The sequence below is a fragment of the Ailuropoda melanoleuca genome, chromosome 8 (genome assembly GCF_002007445.2).
Source record: "Ailuropoda melanoleuca isolate Jingjing chromosome 8, ASM200744v2, whole genome shotgun sequence".
Taxonomy (NCBI): domain Eukaryota; kingdom Metazoa; phylum Chordata; class Mammalia; order Carnivora; family Ursidae; genus Ailuropoda; species Ailuropoda melanoleuca.
The window spans coordinates 92,728,810-92,752,955 of record NC_048225.1 but is presented as its reverse complement, the minus strand read 5'-3'; the positions used below and the strand labels follow the sequence as shown (position 1 = coordinate 92,752,955).

Genomic DNA, 24,146 nt, shown 5'->3' with positions numbered 1-24,146 from the left:
AGTTAGTTAACATATAGTGCAACATTAGTTTCAGGTGTACAATTTAGTGATTCAACACTTCCATATGTCATCCGGTGCTCTCATCACAGCAAGCGCCCTCCTTAATCCCCATCACCTATTCAACCCACCCCCACCCACCCCTACCTACTCCCTGGTAACCATCAGTTCTTTTTTTCCTTTCAAAGATTTTATTTATTTATTTGTGAGAGAGAAAGAGAGAGAAGAGACTGAGTGAGCACAAGTCATGGGAGGCAGAGGAAGAGGGAGAAGCAGCATCCCTGCTTAGCAGGGAGCCTGACTTGGGACTCGATCCCAGGACCCTGAGATCATGACCTGAGCCAAAGGCAGATGCTTAACTGGCTGAGCCACCTGGGTGTCCCCATCAGTTTGTTCTTTATAGTTAATAGTGTTTCTTGGTTTGCCTCTCCCTTTTCCCTCCCATATGATCCTTTGTTTTGTTTCTTAAATTCCACACGAGTGAAATCATATGATATTTGTTTTTCTCTGACTGACTTATGTTGTAAAGCAGAACTCCTTTAAAAACACTTTCCACATTTACTGTCTCTGATATCTCTCCTGTTTTTCCAATCAGTCTTGCACTCCAGTAAAATTGCTCTCGTGCAGGTCATCAGTGACTTCATTTTGCTAAATGCAAAGGCAAGTTACCAGTCCACCTGTCTTGGAGAATACGAACACAGTGAGGTATCTCACACAACGGACTGCAGCCATCTTCCTAGAAAACTCTCTGGACTTATCTCCTACCTCACTGGCTGCTGCTTATCAGGCTGTTTTGCTGGTTATTTCTCATTTCATCATTCCCTGAATCTTCTCATTTATTCTCTCTCTACCTAGGTGACTCATCCAGTCTCATGACTTGAAATATCATCTACGAACTGATGGCTCTCGTATGTACAACTTCATCTAGATCTGCTCATTTAACTCCAACTCCTTGCCACCTCCACTTGGATGTCTGACACTGTAAACTTTATTTGGTCAGAACTGAACTCCTGATCTTCAAGAAATAAGCCTCCCAGAGTCTTACCCATTCCAAGTAAATTTGTTGAAGCCAAAAACCCTGAATCATCCTTTCTTTCTCTTATACTCTATGAATAATTTGCCAGTAAATCTGTCAGCTTTCCCTTTAAAATATATCCAGAATATTACCACTTCTCCCTGCTATCTCCACTGCTCCCCGGGTTCAGATAACCATAGTATTTTCTAATTGGAGTATTTATAGTCACCTCCTAAATGTTTTTCCCTACTTCTGCCCTTATGTCCCTACAATCTAGTCTCAGTACATCTAAGTCAGAGAGACTCTTTTAGAACAAGTACGCTAATGTCCTCTGGCCCCCAGCCCCCAACCCTGGTAACCACCATTTTATTCTTTGTTTTCATAAGTTTGGCCTTTTCAGATTCCACAAGTAAGTGATATCATACAGTATATGTCTTTCTCTATCTGACGTGGGGTGAGGGGATAAGACAGATGTTGTTTAAGGGTACAAACTTACAAACAGTAAGTCCTAGAGAGCTAATGTATAGTGAATATGGACAATATTGTATGATAATTATCAAACTTGCTAAGACTCCAGAACTCAATTATTCCAACCATTAAAATTAAGAAATGATAATTACGCAATGTGATGGGGTACTAATTATCACTACAATGGCAATCATATTACAATATATAAGTGTATCATATCAACAGGCTGTACACAGTGTTATACGTCAAATATATTTCCATTAAGAAATACTAATGGCCTGTGCTAAAGTCCTTAGAAAGGACTCACAGGCCCTAAATGATCTGCAACCCACTCCATCCATCCGACAGCATCTCCGACTCAGCTCCCCCTACTGATAGTCACGGTGACCTCACACTCACGAACGCTCTCACTTCAGGCCTTTCTTGCTGTTCTCTCTGCTGGTAATGCTCTTCTTTCAGAGGCTCACGAAGTTGGTGGTCCTTCCTTTAGGTCTCTGCTCAAGTGCCAACTTCTTTTTTTTTTTAAAGATTTTTTTTTAATTTATTTCTTTGACAGAGATAGAGACAGCCAGCGAGAGAGGGAACACAAGCAGGGGGAGTGGGAGAGGAAGAAGCAGGCTCATAGCAGAGGAGCCTGATGTGGGGCTCGATCCCATAACTCTGGGATCACGCCCTGAGCCAAAGGCAGACGCTTAACCGCTGTGCCACCCAGGCGCCCCTCAAGTGCCAACTTCTTAGTGAGAGCCTCCCTGGCCATCCTATGAAACACTGCAACCTCCATCTTCCACACTCACTAATCCTCTTCCTTAACTTTTTCTCTACCTAGTAGAAGCAAATACAAACCTTCTCTAGAGAAATTCTTCTTCAGAGAATTCCCACACACACTTTTCCAAGGAAAATGAGTACCTCAAGGTGAAAAACAGGAAAGTATATAAGGAAAAAGGGTACTACGAAAGAAGGCCAATAGAAGTGGAGAGCAGAGACATATCTGAAAAGACTTTAGATGAGCTAGAGAAATAACTATTGAACTAAAACAGCAGAAATTATTCACAACATAGCACAAAGAAATAAAGAGATGGAAAAAAGAATATAAGGAACATGGGGGATTAACAGAAGGGCTAATATATATTTAAGTGATGATTCAGGAGGAAAGGCAATATCTGAAAAAATTATGGCTGACAACTTCCCAGAACTGCTGAAAAGAACCAATCTTACAATTCAAGAAAATCGACAGTCTAGACAGTTTAAATAGAAATCTATAATCAGATGGTTCATAGTGTAGAATGTCAGATTAAAGAGAAAAATTTTAAAGCAGGAAAAAAAAATTCCTTCAAAAGAGTACTGCTATTCTCAGCAGTAATAATAGAAATCAGTAGACAGCAGAATGGTAGCCTCGATGTCCTGCGCATTCTACTCCCAAAGAAAGTGTCTTTCAAGGTTGAGGGCAGAATGAAGACATTTTAAGACAAGTAAATACTGGGAGAGCTTACCACCACAGACCGTCACTAAAAGACTTTCCAAAGACAGAAGAAAAAGTATCCCAGAAAGAAAGACTGAGATGCAAGAAGAGCAAAGACAGCGGAAGGTCCAAACAATCAATGAATTTATAAAACTACAAAATTGTTTGAAAAGATAGAATTAAGACACATGATAACAATACATAAGAGTTTAGAGGGATATAAATGAGTAGTGTGTTGTTACGGTCTTTGCAGCAGAATTGACATAGGACATAACTGAATATAAAGATGCATTAAAGAAAGACAGGACGTAAAACAATAATAATCTTTCTTTTTAAAAGATTTTATTTATTTTTTTGAGAGAAAGAGATAGAGAGAGATCATGAGCAGGGGGAGCAGCAGGCAGAGGGAGAAGCAGACTCCCCGCTGAGCAGGGAGCCCGATGTGGGGCTTGATCCAAGGACCCTGAGATCATGACCTGAGCCAAAGGCAGACGTTTAACCGACTAAGCCACCCAGGTGCCCCTAAAATGATGATAATCTATCACATAGACACATCCAGGAGAAAACTACATTAACATCAGATGAAAGAGATGAAGGCAAAAGATGCAGTACAGAGATCTAAAGAAATGAAAAGACGTAGCATGTTCATGCATTAGAAGACTTAACATTGTAAAAGTATCAACTTGTTACAAATTGATCTTTCCATTCAATGGAATCCCAATGAAATTATCAATTTTTTTCCAACTTTTTTTTAAAGTGAAACTTGATCAGCTGCTTCTGAAATTTATATAGAATGTCAATGGCCAATAATGTTCAAGTATCCATAATATACAAAGAATGATTACAAATCAACAGAAAAATAAGACTTGAATAGCCATGTCACAAAAAAAGGAAATCCAAATGGTCAATAAACACATTAAAAGGATGTTCAACTTCTTTAGTAATCAAGCAAACAGAAACTAAAACTACAACTTCTCAACTGTTTAGGATGTAGATCAATGGGCATTCTCTTTATTTGGAACGTAAACTGGTTCAGTCACTTTGGAACAAAGTTTGACATTACGCGGTAAAGCTGAAAATACACATATTCTGTAAGTCAGCAATTTCACTCTTAAGTATATAAAAAAAATTCCTGCACATAAGTGCCAGGAGATAAACTGAAGAATGCTCATAGCAGCATTGTTTTCAAGAGCCGCATGTTAGATAAAACCCATCAAGAGCAAGTAAACTGTGGTCCATTCCATACAACAATGGAATACTACACAGCAATTAAAGGAAAAAAACATGCAAACATATGTATGAGTCTCATCAGTATAATGTCTCGCAAGAAATAAAAACAAAAAGTAAACATTATTTTTTAGGTGGTAAAACAATAAAGAGCAAAAAAATGATCATCACAGAAGTCAAAACAGTGGTTTCCCTTGGGTTGGCTTTAGGATTCTGATCGGGGAGGACCGTGCCAGGGAAGGTGGCAGGCTTCTGTAGCCTGCGGTATTCTGTTTCTAGGTGGATGGTGGCTACTTTGTTTTCATTTACAATTATTTAAACTGTTAAATATTTATTTTACATACTTTTATGTATGTGTGATCTATCATAAGGAGAAAAATGAAAAGGGATGATCCAGTGCCTTCAACTAGGTTTGGTTCCCTCTGGTGTCTGACTGAGTACATTCTCTTCTCGGAAAGACAGTATTATTTAGTAGAAAAAGCATTAGCGGACAGAGCTCTCTTAATTAAAATCTTAATTAAGTCCTCTTAGGAAGCTCTCTTAAGCATATTAAGTCTCTCTGAACCCTAATTTGTTCATCTACTAAATGCAAATGCTAACAACTACCTTTATCTCTTGGGATATTTGTGACTATCAATCACAATATACTGAAACGTGTTTAGAAAATTGCAAACAAAAAACCAATTAACACAGCAGCTGAGTTTCATAATCTGAAATTCGAAGGTTTTTATTGTATGGTAGCTATGATGACACCAAGAGGTAATAAAATCCATGAAAATACAGGTCAAATTCTAACAATCTTCCATTTCGCTTTAAACAGCATTTTTTAGAAAATGGTGCATCTGTTAACAGTAATGAATAAACAAATAGGGTTCCGTTTTGAGAAAGAACAAATATAAAACATTAATTTAACCTAAAAAAATGCTATAGAAGATGCCACATTAAAAGTCTAGAGATTGAGACCTGCCCTTATATTTATAAAAGAAAACTTGAGAATGTCCTTCCTCTCCATGCAAAGGAAAAATATACTTTGTGGAGTTACGCTTCCAGCACCTTCTCCCTAATAAATCACAGTCAGCACCAACTGTTCTCCCTAAAGTGAGTAAAGGAGACAGGAATTAAATAAATGATGTCATGGGCTTCTCAATCAGCCTTAGTGCTGCTATGAGAAAATTTACAAGAAACTGAGAAGCAAGTCTAACTCACTAAAGAAACTACAACATGAAAGGATAAAAGTTTTAAGTATTTACTTTGCCACTGTAAAAAACGATATCTGCCACAAATATCAAAAATGCCCTTAAATTTTTTTCATTTCAAACATTCAAACATTTAAAAGATGACGAAGATACAAAAGTGTAAAGTAGAATGATTTTTTACAATGTTGTATTATTTTTCTGTATAAACATATTAATGTTCCAAGTTCTACATACCTGAATGTTTTCCCTACTCCAAGTATGTGGTGTTTTATTGGCAAGTAATTTCAGATCTTGAATAGCAAGTCTCTTTACTGCTTTCCTAGGGTCATTCTTCAAATATTGCAATAGAAGCTGAATCTATGAAAGAAATAAGTCATTTGTGAACAATACTGTCACTGAAATTACCATGTGTAGTATAATTCAGTTAACTTTTAGATTTGAGACAGAATTCACTTCCAATTGCAGCCCTGTCACTTATTAGCTATGTGTCCATGTTTGGGTCGCTTTCTCGTCATGCATACTTATCCCTTAACTTGTAAGGTTCTAATGTGGGACCTGGCTTTGAATGCTCAATTCTTTCTTTTCTCTCCTGGCAGCCCCCACACTCTGCCAGGTACCCCCACCTCCACCTCACGTTCCTAAAAGGCTCTCAAGCGTTAGGACTGCGAATACAGAAAAGAAAAAGCAGGCAAAAGGAAATGAAAGGGATCTTGATCAGGGAAGGGATCGCAATATTATCAAAACTTATGGGATACTTATTTTTTTTAGTTTATACTTAATCCGCAAGTTTACTGAAGAAAAGGCAGTTTAAAGAAAATTGGAATTACCTGCTTAGGCGTATCAACCAAAGAAGAAGCTGCAAGCAGAGTAAAGGTATGCAAAGAAACAATCACCATTTTGGTGGAGGGATAGGATGTGACCAGCTGCTGCAGGAGCTGCCGCGCGCTGGACGCCAGGATCGCATCATGATGCATGTGCTGCAGAATGGGGATTAACTTCAGCTTCAGGTCTACTGGTGTCGCTAAACCTAGACACAAAAGGAATCGTCAGGGACAGATTTCTGACTGTCATCCTTGATAATATTTCACATTTAAAAGTGATTCAATTAGAGCGCCTGGGTGGCTCAGCCGGTTAAGCGTCGGCCTTCTGCTCAGGTCATGATCCCAGGGTGCTCATGCGGGGAGCCGGCTTCTCCCTCTACCTTTCCCCCCTGCTCACGATCTCTCTCTCTACTTTCTTTCTCTCAAACAAATAAATAAAATCTTAAAAAAAAAAAAAAAAGATTCAATTAGCAACATGACCATTGAAAAACAAATAGTATGCTAATGTTATGTTTATGACATTAAAGATAATTATAGCAGTGCTAACCCAATTAAGTTCAATAGTTTTTTTCCCCAAAAGCATTTATCTTAACATTAGTTTTCTGGTGAGTATAAAGCTACATGCTGACAGTAGAAAATGCCTTTAACAGGCACAGTAGAAAGCAAAGTCATATTTGCCGTCTATCCCTTCTCACAGCATGCTAAAAAGATACATACATACAGGTACACCTATAACTACATACACACATACTCAATGGCCACAATTTAATTATATTTACAATTTTAATTATTTCCTTCAACACTAAGTCAAGACCTGGATATGAACAGACTGTACGTGGAGGAGTTCTGAAGTTCTCTGAACTTTGGGAAGCAATGTCTTTTTTAACTGCCTACACAGCTGGAACTCAGGATTAACTACAATGCATCTTTTGCTGTCAACACTGCAGCTACACAAACAAAAAAATCTTTTTTCCTACAGCATGGCTTTGTGATGATAGAGAACAAAAAACTGTCTATCATAATTTACTGCAAAAAAGCGAATTTATACTCTGCAGAGCACTGTTTCTCGCCGTTGTGAAGTAACTGTTAGTGTGACTATATGAGCACATTTCAACATCTAGGGGTGGCTTACAGCAACCACTCCCTTGCTATTTGGCCTCTACTTAAGTCTGGCCAAAGCAGAGAGCCCCAGGAGATGGGAGGGAGAAAAATGAAGTCAGAGTATTGACTCCCTGGTTTCCTCTCTGCAGTCATATATAGGTCATGCTTATGTTATTAACATTTTGATCCTTAAGGTACCAAATGCATTTGACACTGCTGGCCATTCTGTCTTTGAAACTCTCTCTCCCAAAGGCATACTCTTCCTGGTTTTTGCCCTTCCTCTGGCTCTTCCTTCTTAATCTCTTTGTATTCATCTCTTCTATCCACACTTTAATTTCTGGTATTTCTTCAGGTTGGTAATAAATTTTCTTCTCACCCTTAATACTTTTCCTGAGTGAGGCAATATAATCCCACGGCTTTCATTATCAGCTATATGCTAAAGACTACCTCTTACCCCTCCCCCCTGCCCCTGAACTTCAGATAACAGAAATCCCATTACCTCCCAGTCACCTCCACTGGGATGTACAGTTAGAAGCTTTCTGTACTTAGGGCCAAAAAGAACTTCTGATCTACACCACAAAACTGCCCCTCTAAAAATTTTTCCCATTTCAGTATATGACAGCCTCATCATTTTAACTCCTCAGACCTTGGAGTCTTTCTTGATTCCCTTACTTCTCTCATACCCCACATCCAAATTTATTAGCAAATCTTTTGGATTCTATCTTTAAAATATAATCCGAATCTGACTATGCCATTCTGCTTCCATTGACATCACACTGGTCACTTTCACTACCATCTCTGGACTGGATTATTGCAAAAGTCTCCCAGGGATTCTCCCTACTTAGGTCTTTCCCCATGGCAGACTCCTGTCTCGTATCCCTCCCCTCTTCCTCCGCAAATCTGTGCTCCAACCTGCAGTCTGTGGAATTCTTTGTGTTTACAGACATTTTTATTGGTTTAGAGACACTCAAGAGATTTTACTTTGCAGAAACACAAGCAACTTAAAATTAAATGTGAGGATGCTTTAATTCCTCAAACTCCCCAGCCATTTCCATATCTTGGGGCTCCAGCCTTCCTCCACTTGCCCTCACTGCCACTCCTGTGCTTTTTTTCCCCTTTTTCTCTTTCAACCCCCCCTAGTTCCTGTTTTTTTGCTTTAAATTTTTTTATAGATAAAACTAAAGAAACAATAATGAATCTTAGGTGTATAAATCAATATGCATACATATATAAATTACATATCAATATACTCAAATAACCATCACCCAATATACACAATACTCCAGCACCTTAGGAGGCTCACCTATATAGCTCCCATCAACTCCCTTGCTATCTGCCCAATCTTTGGGCTTAGCCAGGGAAGAGCCCCAGCAGAGCATGGGAGGGAGAAGAAAAAGGTCAGAGTATTTATTCCCTGGATGCCTCTCTATGGAGTCACATCGGGTCACATCACACTGAAGGTTAGTTTTTCAAAGTGGCCCTCTTGACATGACTCCAGGTTTCTGGTAACCAGTCCCTCTCTGCACCCTTGGGTAAAGGACTACATTATCCCCTACATTTCACCCTGCCTACACCTCTGTAACTGTTTCTTCCTTCAACCCTACTTGGATTATTTTAATTCAAGAATGACATCTATTTCCTGCTGCAATCTTATCTGATAGAGCCAGCGTTCAATAAAACTCCTCAATGAATGAGTGATGCTTCCTTTTAATGACAGCTTTCTGCAGGAGAGCCGTTTTCTGGCAGTGAGAAAAAAGGGCAAAGGAAAGGAGAACAGGACAAAGCTCAACCACTGTATCTTGGTCTTCAAGTAATTTTAATGTGGCCCCATTTGCTCTTCTGTAAAACAGACATACAGTATTGCCTATCTGAGTCTGCCAAGTTGCACAATTCACAGGAATGCCACGTAGAAAAATACAAGAAGGTGGTGCTCTCTCAGCTGCACAGTGCTGGAGCCGCAGGGCTCCCCTTTAGTGACTAGGATGGGAGCAAGTGGGGCCAACAAACACGAAGCATAGCATGGAAGATGAGACTCAAAAACTTGGGCCTTGAAGGCTATGGAAAGGAATTTGGATTTGAGTTTAGCTGCAACTGGAAGACAGTGGAGGGACCTTAACAGAACACGGAGGAGCCCCAGGGCTTCTAACAGCCCTCTGCTCTCCCAGATCAGAGTGCTTTTCCCCTAAATATCTGTATTTCTCACACAAATATCATTTCATTAGACGCCTTCCTTCATCAACATATACAAAATATAAAATGCCCTGTTCCACCCTGGGGTGAGAACTCTACTCTGGGGACTCTATCCTTTTTACCTTGCTTTTTCTCCACAGCAACTGTTATATCACATTTTTATTTGTCTATTGCCACCCCTCCCCCATTTCTGCCACTAGAATGTAGGTTACATGAGGGCACGGACTCTGTTTTGTTCACTACTGTATCCTAAGCACCCAGAACAGTTTTGGCATTTAGAAGATGCTTAATAAATATTATTAGAATGAATTAGTGAATGAATGGTGACAAACACATAGTAAGTACTTAAAGAGCTATGAATATTAATATAAATCCCAGTAAGTTACTTCATAATACTGAATGAAGCATACATACCTTGAATCATTTCACTGATTTTGTTACAGATTCCTACAGCAAAATCCCTTTGGAAAGAGAGAACAGTAAAAGCTTTAAAACCAAAAAAATTACATTTGCTTAAATTTCCTAAGGACATAAATAGAACACAATCAACACAGGAGAAAAATACTACCTCAAATCGTTACTAATATTCCAAACGTCAGGTACTGGGGGTGGGTAAGAAATGCAACTGAAACCAAAACTCCCACCAGCAAATGGGCTTATCCCAACACCGTTCCCAAGCGGTATGCAAGGTAAGATGCTCTGATTCAAGGGGGCTATTGCAGTGGCTGAATGCCACTGTCTACAAGATTCAAGGTCATTATCTCAGTCTACGATATTTTAGGATGCGCTTTCCATTAAGAAAAGCTTTTAACACTGTAAGCTGATTATATAAGCAATAAAATATATTTCAAATATTCTAAATTTTAGAAAAATAGACTAAATACCAAGTAGAAGCCAGTAGGAAATATGGGCAGACTCTTACCAAAAGCCAAACTATTTAAAGTTGGCCTTTTTTTTTTTTTATGTTATATACGTTTAAGGTGTTTTTCAAGGTGCTGCTTTTGATTCCATTCCAATAAAAATATCACTGAGTGCTGCAAAAGTTATTAATAACATGAATATTTGGGATAAGACATTACATCGTATGTAAGGAAATATAATACAGATAATATGATCAAGCTTGGCTCATTTAGCCATGATAAATGATTTTTAAGATATGAAATATTTCCCCTCCATAGTTCAATGGATGTCTACATAAAATAATTCCTGCCATTAAGGTATTACTTGCCATTTTCAATTCCATTCTCTCTTAAGTGAATAGTAGAGTTTTCCAGAGGCGATCTGATGTACAATGACAACATCTCTTGACAGTTAATGGAATGTGTCATTGTGCATTCTTGTGTTTCCTAGAATTTTTCTAAGGTAGTAGGTTCAGGTTTAGTGTACAAATATGCTTTCTGAGATTAACTAAGTTCTCAATTCTTCTCCTGTGCTTGTACTATATTTGACATATCTATTATTATTTCTATAACCTCATTATCATCCAATGCATCATTATTTTGAAATCCTTAAGTTTGCCTTATGCTTACAGAGAAACATATCAGGAAGTATACATTGCCATGCTTTGCAGTAAAATTCTGAAAGATTTTTCTAAAATTTTATCTAAAATTGTTTTTAGAATTTAATATTTTATTCCAAAATAAAATAAAGTTTATTTCCGAAGTATTTTTTTATACTTAAAAATGAATCATTGGCTTGACAAAGAAATTAGAAGACTCATTTTCTCAACTCACAGCTGTACCGTCTAGGTCTAAAGATGCTGAAAAAGATAAAACTGACATAACAGAGAGTTTTCTAATTCATGGAAGTAAAGAATCTATTCTAAAGAAAAGCAAAACTGTAAATAAAAAAATATGACTAAAGCTATCCTTCGATTTTTCAGATGTTAATAATTTAACTTATTGTGCCTTATGAAATAAGACATTTCAGAAAGTATTATGGTACCAGTGAACTTGAGGTTTCATTTTGAGACTAATTTTTTAGAACTGAAAAAAAAAAACACTAAGTATATTTTAAATGTGCTCTTTAAAAGCAAAATATTGATTTTTAAACTAGAAATCATAACAGGGTAAGTTATCGTAATACACTGTCTGGAGAAGGGCACATAACAGCTAAGAAACATCTGCAGCTGACAATGCTGAATACCTGGATGAAAAGTCAGTACAAGAAATCCAGGCACTGCCACTTTTCAACATTAGAGCAACTTATCACACAAAAGATTTAGCTGTAAACATGAAGACTGAGCTGACAGCTCAACTGCAGAATTTTATCTCTGCCTCACAAATGGAAAATCTACAGACATGGCTAGATGCGCTCTTCCGCTTGTATCAGCATCACCTAATCAGAGAACGTCATCTTTTATGTGAATTCTGGGTAGTAAAATGTATTTGTGCTGAAATTTTCAAAGCGAGTAACTTTTTTTTTTTCTTTTTAATCTCATGGTTTTCCTGGAACATCAATGTGGCTATCTTCACCCCTGGAACCAAAGCAATGAGTAAAACTGCTGACACCTTAGCAAGAACCAAGGCAGTGTCACCAAACTGTACTAGCAGTCATTGTATTCTTTACCACTGTGCACTCATGATAAACAGAAAGGAAGGAAGGAAGGAAGAAAGCCAGATGAACTTACACGTCCTTGATAAAACAGTGAAAATTACTAATTTTATTGAATTTCAACTGTGAGCAAGTGTCTTTTTAATATTCTCTGACAAAACAGAAGCCACACATAAGGCACACAGTGGCTGTCTCCAGGGAAAGTACCATGAAATTACTTGAGTTATGAGATGAACTAGCCATTTTCTCATGAAACTTAATGGTTATTCAGACTCGGCTATTTGGCAGACATTTTCTCAAAAGATGAATAAAGTCGGCTTGTCAATTCATGGAAAATAACTGGGAAAATATTTTGCCAATCTGAGTTTCTAAGCAAAAATTAGAATTTCAGAAAACTTGTATCTATCGCCATGAGCTTGACAACTTAATATTTAAAGAATTTCCTGATGAGATTGGTGGCGAGTAACAAATGTGATCCTTTGATATGATACAATGAAACGGGTCAACATCTGGAAGACCTGCATAAGGTAGTGAACCAATGTTTTCAAAAAGGCCAACGTATAAATAATAAAACCATACATGAGTAAGAGATCCCAACAGATTTCAATGTAATATAGTACAAGTTCACTGATACAATTTCAGAGTCCACACTGCAATTAACCTTTAAGAAACCACCACTTGTCTAGTTTTTGTATAACATCAAAGAAAAATATCCCTAACTACTTACAAAGCCTTTAAAAATATTCTTCTCTTTTCCAGTTGGATATCCGTGTAAGGCTGGATTTGTTTCATATACTTTACCGTAACATATTGCAACAGAAATGCTGAATACAGAAACAGATATAAGAATCCAGCCAGACATGAAAAAGATTTGCAAAACATGAAAAAGATTTGCAAAAATGTAAAAAAAGACAAACAAAAAAAACAACGCTACTCACCTCACTAAATTGCTTTTTTGTTTTGGAAAATAACTATTTTCATAGAAGTGTTTTTACATTAACGTATTTAGAGAATTGCTATTTTAAAAACGAACATGTATTTTTAAAAATTTAGCCATTAAAATTTCTAATACTATAAATATCAATCGATAAAGTCCATGTAAACAAAAAAAGCTCTTTGAGGACCTCAATAATGCCTGAAAAGTATAAAGATACCAAATAGTCTGAAAACTACTTTTCTAATATATCAGCTTCATATTTGATAAGAAACAGTTAAGTTATAAATGTCTTTGAGGTATAAGTGTATTGGGCACGTACAGACAACTCAGTCACATACCAGAGCGCTCTTATACTTGTTAGTCTTTCTTCTTAGAATATTGTTCCTCTAAGTTGCTGCCTCTTCATCACTTGGTTTCAGCTCAAATGTCACCTTGTTAGAGAGGCCTTCCCTGTTCACTCTACTTAAAGCAGCTCACTCAGGTCATTATTACAATGATGAAACTGTATTATTTTTATCACAAAATTGTTTTATTTTTTCATAACATTAAAACACAGCTGAAACTATTTTGTGTTTACACCACAATAGGGGTTTTATCTTCTCCACCCCTGAATTCCTGGGTGCTGAGAATACTATCTGGACATGGTGGATATTCAATAAGTATTTCTTCAGTAACTATATAACTTTATACAACTCAAAATTTAAAAATCTGTTACGGGCCGTTAAGGCCAATAAACTGCAAATTAGAAGCCTAAGGTTTTCTTTCTTTTTTTTGTCTAATAATATTTTTAAAAATTCTTAATGCCAATATTAAGAATGTATGTTAATACAGAGTCTCATTAGTAATAAGACTATAAACAGAATAATCAAATTTTCCAGTTTCCATCCATCTCACCCCCACCCCCTCCGAAAAAGTCAGATCTGACAACTCTGGGCATACATTCCTGCACTGTCACAATCAGCTGGGGCCAAGGAGTAAGCAGTCACTACTTTTGGACGTCGAGGGCACTATTCAATTTCACATAGTGGCCGCTAGAGGGCACCTCTCCCACTAACAATGCTTCCCCAGTTTCTGAAGGCATTTCGGTTTCCAACTCCTGCTTTGTGACCCAGGAACTAGCTCTTTTAATATATAAAATATATATTATTACTAATAATATGTGTATATAAATATATATAATACATAAAATATATAAAATCTTAACCTTTTTAAGAAAAAGTTAGATGTGATTATGATAATAGACAAAGGGAGAACAGAGTAAATAAATTCTTAAGGTCTTATTTGGCCAGTTGCTCTCATTTGTTTAAGATCCAAAACTGATAAATAGAGATACTAAGACAAAAACCCATCAGTATTGGTTGAGATACTTGATTTCAAGTCAGGTCATCATTTCAGAAGAGGTAAATACTAATCTCAAAAGGACACAGTTCATTATATAATTAGTTAATTTTACACTCTGATACATTTTGATAGGCCCTTCAGCCTTTCCTATTGCACTAATTTGGTATTTTAAATATCACAAATTATATCATACCGAAGTCTGTAATGTTAAAAACTGCTTCTACGTACGTAAACCTTTAATTTAAATGTTTATTGGTCATCAATTCTATAAACGAAAAATCATGTTTCTGTGTTACTTAGTCTTAACCTTTTCCAAAACTGATCAGAAATTCCACAGCTAATAAAATTAGCTTCTGATAATAACATAAGAGAAAACCTGAGCCAAAAATGATTCTCATTAAATAAAATATAATCACTAAATTACAATTTTATCGTCTGAATTTAGAAACTAAACTTAGAAAACTATTTTTGGAGCTACAGGAAATTCAAGTTTACTCACGTAGGTTATAAAGTACTGACACCCCGACAGTGGTAATCAGATAACTATTCACTAGATGTAATTCCTATCCAATAAAAACAATTTTTAAAAAGTTCTCTCAATAGTAATGACTCTCAATAAGAAAAAAAATGCCAGTTTTCAAAAGCACTAAAGGACTGTATTTACTCAGATATTTCTCTTCCTCAGTTACTGCCACACCTAATTTTGAGCAGTACATTAAAAATCACATGCTTTCTAGTCTCCATTCTTCTTTCCCAACGAGTAATCCTGGGATTCTGAAGGTTTGATAGGAGCAGCTGAAGAGATGAATACGCATATAATTAAAATCTGAAGAGAGAAAGTTGGTGATAAATTGTTCCAAGTTTTATTCAAATTTAGCAGAGATTCTTAACGGGAATGCTATCTTTTTTAATTTTAAAAATAACATTCATTTGATTATAAAGCCCAAACTTTGCTCCTGACAGTATACACAGAAGTTTATAAAAAAAGAAAATAAAAATAAGATACCATCTTATCACCCAGAGACAGTATTTTGATATATATCCCTTCTCTTTTTGTATTTAATCAACACAAATACCTGCTTCTTAAAAAATATATTCTGTAATATAAGCTATGATGTAACCTGTTTCCAAATATGCTTCTAAAATGTATTTGTTAAGATATATTTCCCTGTATGATCATAATATTTCCCTGTATGATCATTTATCTAAGCACACTGGTTAGAAGTTAGGTTGGTACTAATTTTTTTGTTGTTTTTATAATACTACAACTAGCATCCTTGCAAATAAGTATCAGTACACACTGCTGATTCTTCAGGATAAGTTCTCAGAAGTGGACTTCCTAGGTCCATTTAAGGGGATAAAAGGATGAACATGTTTAAGGCAAATGCATACTACCAAAATGCCCTGCAGAAAGCAATGCTACCTTTGATTTCAGTCAATAAAGGGGATAATTTATATTTTTAGAGAGGGTAACCAAACAAGTCAAACACAGTAACATAACCATGGTCAGCACTGCAACCAAAAAAAAAAAAAAAAAAAAAAAAAAATTGTTCTACGACATAACAGTGTAGGATGTGACATCCCAAATAGGTTAAAACTGGTTTCAGCTCAAATTACTACCTTTGCCAAACTCTACACAGCTCTAATGCCAAAAGTTAATCTCGAGAAGACAATAAGAAAGCAGCAATTTAGCATTAGAACCATGTATGTTTGGGGAGGGTCCCTCAGTGGACAAAACTTCTGCTCCCCAACGAAGCCCTCCCCAACTATTCTAATCATTGCTGATTTGTCTTTCTGGAAATTCTTATTTCATGGGCAGTTAATGCCAACATACATACTTAAGCATTCTGTTTTATGTAACGAAGTTCTGTTTCCCCCTTGGAAGATACAACTTGCCATTTACATTGTTCTCCTAGTGTTTATGTATACTGATGAGTTATTCCTCCAAGACCTCTTCTTGGGAAGACAAATTATTAAAGGGCCGATGCTTACTTTGACTGTGCGGAGAAGTTTGCAGCAGCAAAAACGGCAGCTTCGACCTCTACGTTGTCATGTGAGTCCAGACTCTGACGTATACTATGGTGAGCATTCTTCCTCTCAGGAATTATTGATGCCAGGCTTCCCAACATCCTACAGAGACAGAGAGATCCAAGAAGAATAGAAATACAATAAGCTGAAAATCAAGAGAGGAAGAAGCAAGGCAAAGCCAGATTGCCAAAATTAAAAGTTGTAGATAATTCCTTAAATCTCGGGTTAGTAAAACATCAACTTTAGGAATCAAGCAGTGACTCAAATTCTAAGCGCTTTTCCACACTCTGATATGTCAGAAAAATTAACATGGCTTATCCAACATAAGCAAAATTGAAAAATTATCATCCTGAAGTACCTCCCAGGTACCAAATAGAGGCCAGAAACTTCTGAATTATTAAAGCATCAAAATATCAATTTTCCAATGTTCTATAAGTCCATTTTAGCAAAACAACATTTTTCCTATTAAGCAGATCCAGGAAAAAAAAAAGAAAAAGGTAAGACTCCCAGTCTTTTTTCCTACATCAGTAAATACTGATACCATGATTTTCAAATCTGTCTTCAGCATCAAGAGAACAGACGTAGAGGACACTCCCTGGAGTTCATTTCAGACTCTGCAAGGATGAGGAAGCTAGCATCTGGAAAAGCACAGTCTACTTTATAATAAATTATAAACTTGGAAAAGGAAAAAAATTCTATTGTTCATCACATAAACTACATAAGATAAAGCTTGAAAGATGTTTTCAGCAGAAAGGCATGGATTTTTGAGGGCTACAAAACACTGCAATAAACAAAACAGAGTTCCTACAGTGACAACCTTTCTCAAAGTCAGTGTCCTACATACCCTTCCAACTTGACATGTCACCAACTATCTTATGGAAATTTGATTGGACATAAGTATTAGATTTTATACCAAACAAAATACTAAAATGGACTAAGTATGTCATTTGTATTCAATTTGAAAATAAAGTTTTGAAATTAGATGAGTTATTTTTCAAAAGAAATACAGCTTGTAATGTAATATTTTATATAAGAAAAGATTAGGCTAATATCAACATATTTTGATCAACAGTTTGTTACTATTTAAATATAAAAGGGCAATAAAAGGCATAATCCCACTGATCACTACTTTCTGAAAATATTTCTGGTAATATTATAAATAATTTGTAGCACTACTTTTCAAACACTATGAATACCTTCCAGCTTCTTCTTCCATTTGTTTCAATTAAGGAGTCTAAAGTAACGAGTAAAAAAAGAAAACATCTTTAAAGTATCATCTCTTCCTTGTCCTTTCTCCTCTTTAAGTTTAAATCATTCTGACTCTAAGAACTCCTTAGCGTTTGAGAGACTTCACTTTTTGCTTTCCTTCATGTGTTTAATCTTATTAATACATTCTTCCAGAAAGCAATCTCCTTGAGGTAAGAGTTCCCACTTTAATCTATTGCCCTAAAAACACACAACAAACTTTCTATTCAATGAGTACTTAATGTTGATCTATCATTTATCAACCCCGTCTTTTCTTTGTAGACTTTTTCTCCTTAACAGACTCGTTTCACATGTGCTATTATAATGCTTCTCAATGAAAAATCATGTTCCTATAAAACATTAAGATCCTTTCTGTATCACATCTTTTTCTTTATAAAAGATAAAGTATTGTAGTCAAGTACTTCATGATAGAAGGAAGGAATATAATCACTTATATGCTTCATACCTTTTCAAAAACAGATTTTAATAGCCAGGTTCTTTACATTTCTACGGTGACCGAAAACTTTTTCTGCCCATGTTGCATTTTACTATATAGGAAATAAGTGAATCCATTAGGGCGGTTATTACTTTTCTGGCTTTACATCAAGGAAAGTGGTTTATGAAATGTCACCTCATCAGAATGTGAATTGGGACCGGAACAGTTCTCCCAATACATCCAGCCAAACTTCTCTTCAGTTGAACAGGCCACCTCTTCCCAAATGGGATTTCAAAAAGCTGACATCTTTTTTCTTCTTCTTCTTCTTCTTTTTTTTTTTTTTTTTTTACAAAAGCCCTTATGTTTATTTCTCCCTTTTAAAAGCAGAATATTTTGAAGACCTCGTAGCATAAACTAAAAGCGATGTACAGTGGTTAGTGGCTATCACAGACGCACACTCACTTGGTTTCACACTGCCAGCATCTGGGCTGGTTCTGACACTTACCCAGTTTGGAACTATCTTTATTCTGAGGCATATGTTATTTTAGTTACAGACAGAAAACATAAGAAACAATAATGCTGAGACATAACTTAAGGAAAAGCATAAAAATGGTAGTCATTCTGTTCATGACTTTTCAGGCCCTGAAAGAAGCTTCTATTTTTAAATATGATTTGTAAAGCATATATCTGACAAAGGACTTGTATTCAGAATGTACCAAGAAATCCTATAATTCTGTAATAAAAAGACAGGTAACATAATAAAATCTAAACAACCTAATTAAAGAAAATAGGCAAACAATCTGAACAGATCTTCCCAAAATAGATAGAAGAAGCTGTTGTCAAAAGGTACATGAGCAAGTAATCATTACCATCAGGGAAATGCAATTCAAAACCACTATACACCCCATTAGAATGGCTAAAATGAAGAAGACTGACAACACCAAAGGTTGGCAAAAGGGTGAAGCAACCAGAGCTCATGTGCTGTTGGTCAGAATATAATGGTTAAAATCACTTTGGAAAAAGGTCTGGCAGTTTCTTATAAAATTAAGTATACGCCTACCCCATGATCAGCAATTTCACTCCTACATATATATTTGGCAGAAAGGGAAGCATGTTCACAACAAGCCTCGTACAAAAAGGTTCCTACCAACTTTATTTGTAATAGCCCCAAACTGGAAACAGCCTAGGTGTTCATCAGTAAGAGAATAGATAAATAAACTCACAGTCACACAATGGAAAACTTCTCAGCAATAAAAGAATCAAATTACTGACATACAAAATTGGATTAATCTCAAAAACATTGAGTGAAAGAAGTCTTACACAAGAGGACACCCACTGTAGGAGCCCACTTATATGAAGTTTGAAAACAGACAAAAAATTTATCTATATAACAGGAAAAAATGAGAAGAGCGAGCAGTGGCCTCTGGGGAGGTGGATGAAGGAACTGAGTAGAAAGAGCGTAACGGAATATTCTGGAGTAAATTCTTTATCTTGATAATGGTTGGAGTAACTTGAAGCATCTGTCAGTACTCAGCAAATTAACCTTAAAGAACCAGATAACCCTGTGGGGAGCCTGGGTGGCTCAGTTCGTTGAACATTCAACTCTTGGTTTAGGCTCTGCTCATGATCTCATGTGTGGTGGGATCACAGGTCTCCACGCTGGTCTGGGAGTCTGCTTGTGATTCTCTCCCTCTGCCCCACCCCCTGCTTGTGCATGCACGCATGCGCAAGCACTCTCTCTCTCAAATAAACAAATCAATTAAAAAAAAAAAAGAACCAGATAACCCTGTAAACAAACTGAACTCTAGCTAATGATACACATGCCAAAGTATCCAGCAGGAAATGTACTATCTATAATTTACTATGAAATGCATTGGAAAAATTTTTTTGCTCTATTGTTAAAATTTATAATAAAATGTTATTGGGGGAAAAAGGAACCTATGTTTTAATATATTTAGCCCCAAGTCAAACATGTGATTTAAAAACTTTTATTGACATATCATGCTTTTTCTTACATAATTAAGGTAGTAAATGACATGGTGCTTATTACTTTTTTAACGGCAAAATTAGTATTCTTTATACTTTTTAGAAGATTGTATTTTTAAAACTTTATAATGTAATGTTAAATAATACACTAAAAATACTTTTTTAAGTCATTCCTTGTATCATGAAAAAACTATGAAATCATGAAAAAAATTTTAAGGCTATTCAAAAATGCTCTATTTTTGTGAAAAGGGTTTGATACCCTCATATGAGTTGTGTTGATACTAGAATTTTAGTTTTGAGTTGTTATAAATACACTTTTTTGGTATTTGATATTTACTTTATAATTCTAGAAACTTTACAAAATGATCTGATCACCCCTTAGTCCTGATCTTCAAGCTTTTTCCTCTTTCTTAGGTAACTATTCCAAGAAATGTTTTTATTTTTTTTTTTATTTTTTTTATTTTTTTTTTTTTTTAAAGATTTTATTTATTTATTCGACAGAGGTAGAGACAGCCAGCGAGAGAGGGAACACAAGCAGGGGGAGTGGGAGAGGAAGAAGCAGGCTCATAGCAGAAGAGCCTGACGTGGGGCTCGATCCCACAACGCCGGGATCATGCCCTGAGCCGAAGGCAGACGCTTAACCGCTCTGCCACCCAGGCGCCCCTCCAAGAAATGTTTTTAAAACACGTCTCTATTTGGCAAAGCCATCTAAGGCCTTGTATATCTAAGGATCGTATTAACTGTACTACATTTTATTTATTTATTTATTTATTTATTTATTTTTAAGATTTTATTTTTAAGTAATCTCGAAACCAATGTGGGGCTTGAGCTTACGACCCTGAGATCAAGAGTCACAAGCTCCACCGACTGAGTCACCCAGGCACCCTGTACTGTGTTTTAAATGGTAATTGTACTCCTTAACATTCTTAGTTCATATTTCTTTTTTTTTTTTTTTTAAAGATTCTATTTATTTATTTGAGAGAAAGAGAGAGAGAGAGTGCATGGGAGGGGGTTCAGGCAGAGGGAGGACAAGCAGACTCCCCACTGAGCAGGGAGCCAGATGCCGGGCTTGCTCCCAGGATCCTGGGATCATGACCTGATCTGAAGTCAGATGCCTAACCGACTAAGCCACCCAGACACCCCAACTCAAGTTTCTTTTAATATTTTTTGCATCAAGTATTAATGTTGAAAAATATAATTTCAATCTGATTTTTTTCCTTTAAAGTGTTCTTTCTAAATAAATAAATTTTTCTGGTAGCTTTCTAGAAATCTCTGGTTTAACTGACAGCAACAGTTCTTCAATGAAGAACTGTGGCAAAGCCCAATTGTCATGACTTGGAAAGAACAAAATGAATGGGGAATATTCAAATATTAATCTATATTCTTCTCAAAACATTCAAACTAGCTCTAAATTATTTATAAAATCATTCTACTAGTTAAATTCTATTATTTCTTTTTAAAATTATCTTCTGATAAAAAAAAAATAACCTATGCCCGTGGAAAATAATTCAAACACTGCAAAACCACTCAGAAAAGTCTCTTGTAATCCGTAGCCCAATAACCCCTGCCCACAACCAAAATAATCTGTTAACAGTATATATTCCTCCAGATTCTTTTCTGAGCCTATATAAACACATATATTAATATTATGGATAAAAATGAATTAAAAAATGGACAACACTTGACAACTTGTTTTTTTCAACTTAATATCTCTTTCCTTTTTAAAGATTTATTTATTTGAGAGAGAGCGAGCACAAGCGGGAAGAGCAGAGGGTGACAGAATCTGAAGCAGATTCCGCGCTGAGCACAGAGCCCAAAGCAGGGCTCTATCTCATCAGCCTGAGTCACAACCTGAGCTGAAACCTAGAGTTGGATGTTCAAGTGACCGTGCCACCCAGGCGCCCCTTAATATCTCTATGTTAAACACACACACCCTTCATTCTTTCAAAGTTATACAGTGGTCCATAAATTATTCCCACATCAACATAATTTTGCCCCAATTTTTCACCTTTTACAAAAATGATACTATGACCATCTGTATACATATAATCACCAACTTTTAAAAATGATTTATAGAAAAAAATTCCTGTAAGCGAATTTGCTGAATCAAAAGGTAAAAGCTATCTTAAATATAATTGTTCTATTATATATAGTTTTTAAAAGATAAAACCAATTAACTGACTTTAAAATATCACACTCTGCTCATAGTTTAATCACTCAAAAGGCAGAGGAATTACAAAACCACTTAATTCTGAACAAGAGGGAAGAACAGACTCCTGATGGGAAAACTTAGAGAAGTGACATCCTAGACTTCATGGTTAAAAAGAGGGCTCACTTCTGAACAAGGCAAGTCAGAAGTGAGCCCTATAATTTAGGAAAGTGAATTTCAAAAGTGTAAAAACAACACATTCATTCCATAGACAGCAGACCTAAAAAGAGAATATGTTCAACCTGGATATAAGGTTTACAAATATGAAATTTTGACAAAATTTAAAAAAAATTTGGGGGGATGGGTCCCTGGATGGCTTAGTTGGTTAAGCAACCCATTCTTCATTTTGGCTTAGGTCATGATCTCAGGGTAATGGGATCAAGCCCCACACTGGGCTCCTGCTCAGCAAGGCATCTGCTTGAGATTCTCTCTCTCCCTTCTCTTCTGCCCCTCCCCCTGCTCCCTCTCTAACAAATAAATAAAATCTTTAAAAAAATTTTTTTAGATGCCAAGAAAGAAAAGGATGGAGAAACTACAGTGGTTCCATCTGGCATTCTCCAAGGAGTTCAAATACAAATTACTGCATATAAAAGTGAGCACATAACCAACAGTGAATAGAAAAACTGACATGAACCAGAACAAGATCAGGAAGGTAAGAGTTCAAAATGAGCTGAGGCTAAGCTAGATTCAGACCCCAGTTAGCTGATCAGAAGACCAACCTACAAAAAGGAATGTTTCAAACACAAGTTGGGCAATAATTCACAACCAAAACAGTATCATAGGTGGTAACAGAAAAGCATATACAGATTGGGATGGTTACCATATTTCTGCCTGGAGTCTTGGCTGAAAAAACAAATTCTTAACATTCAAAATGAAAAAAAGGAAACATATTGCCCTTTTTGAGTACATAATTGCAACTCAAACAATCTTGTGGTGATTCATGATAGCAACAGAGTATACCGGAGTGTGATGGCTCTTGCTACAGGATCATTACTATGAATCACAGAGAAAATTCTCTTCACAAATTCATCCACATTCAGTATCTTCTCCAAATGCTTCTCACTTTGTTGAGTAACTTTAAGAACACACAGCCTCAGGAAATTGTTTCTGTGAAGAACCAGAGGTAAAGTAAATTAGACCACTTTACAAAAGTAATATTTAGTTAGGAATCGAAGCAACACTAATGATATTAAATTTTAGCAACGGGCCAATGTTTTTCAATCTAATATTATTTCTTATCATTTAAAGAGCTAAAGCCTACACTTCAGGTTTTGTTGTTGTTATTGTTTCTAACCCAGGAATACCAGGCTGGTTTAATATTCAAATATCAAGCAATGTAATTCATAATATTAACAGGCTAAAGAAGTTACAGGTTCATGTCAATCGACGTGGAAAAAGCAATAAACAAAATTCAATAACCCATCCATGACAAAACTAATCAAACTAGGAACAGAAGAAAACTTCTTCCTGATAAAGAATATAAACCAAAAGCCTATAGGTAACACTATGTTTAGGGGGTAAAAGAATGAATGCTTTCCTCAGAATTCTGGGGAAAAGACAAATATGCCAGCTCTCATTATTCTTATTCAACATGGGGCTGAAACTTCAAGTTAGTACTGTAAGAAAAGGAAATAAAAGGCACACAGATCAAAAAGGAAGAGAACCTGCCCTGATTTGCAGAGGACATGATTGTGGGAGTGACTGGCATATCTGATTACTTCACCAACTGGAAGAGGGATTCTCAAATTTTTGCTTTTGCATTTGTTAGTGTACCTGAAATGCCCAAACAAAACAAAACAAAACATAAGGAATCTTTTTCAAATGTCTGACATTTTTCCTAAAAATAACAATTTTCTCATGTTGTACAGACTGCTCATCCAGGTATGTCTTAAATTTATTATGTACAATAAATACAAACGTTCAAACTGACAGAAAGG

The 24,146-nt window shown here is 36.1% G+C and overlaps 1 protein-coding gene across 4 annotated transcripts in view; it reads right to left on the bottom strand.

Annotated features, from left to right (window-relative positions):
• Nucleotides 1–24,146, bottom strand: part of INTS7 (integrator complex subunit 7) — an 89,266-nt gene that overhangs the window by 51,820 nt on the left and 13,300 nt on the right. For 3 of the 4 annotated variants that reach the window (XM_034666893.1, XM_002917180.4, XM_034666894.1), the window contains 5 exons: nt 23,170–23,316; nt 16,298–16,435; nt 9,889–9,935; nt 6,190–6,389; nt 5,597–5,719 (listed from right to left, as the gene is read on the bottom strand). In XM_034666893.1, the coding sequence (XP_034522784.1) occupies nt 5,597–5,719; nt 6,190–6,389; nt 9,889–9,935; nt 16,298–16,435; nt 23,170–23,316 (655 nt within the window). The remainder of the gene's footprint in view (nt 1–5,596; nt 5,720–6,189; nt 6,390–9,888; nt 9,936–16,297; nt 16,436–23,169; nt 23,317–24,146) is intronic. The other variant, XM_011222263.3, reaches the window with a different exon arrangement.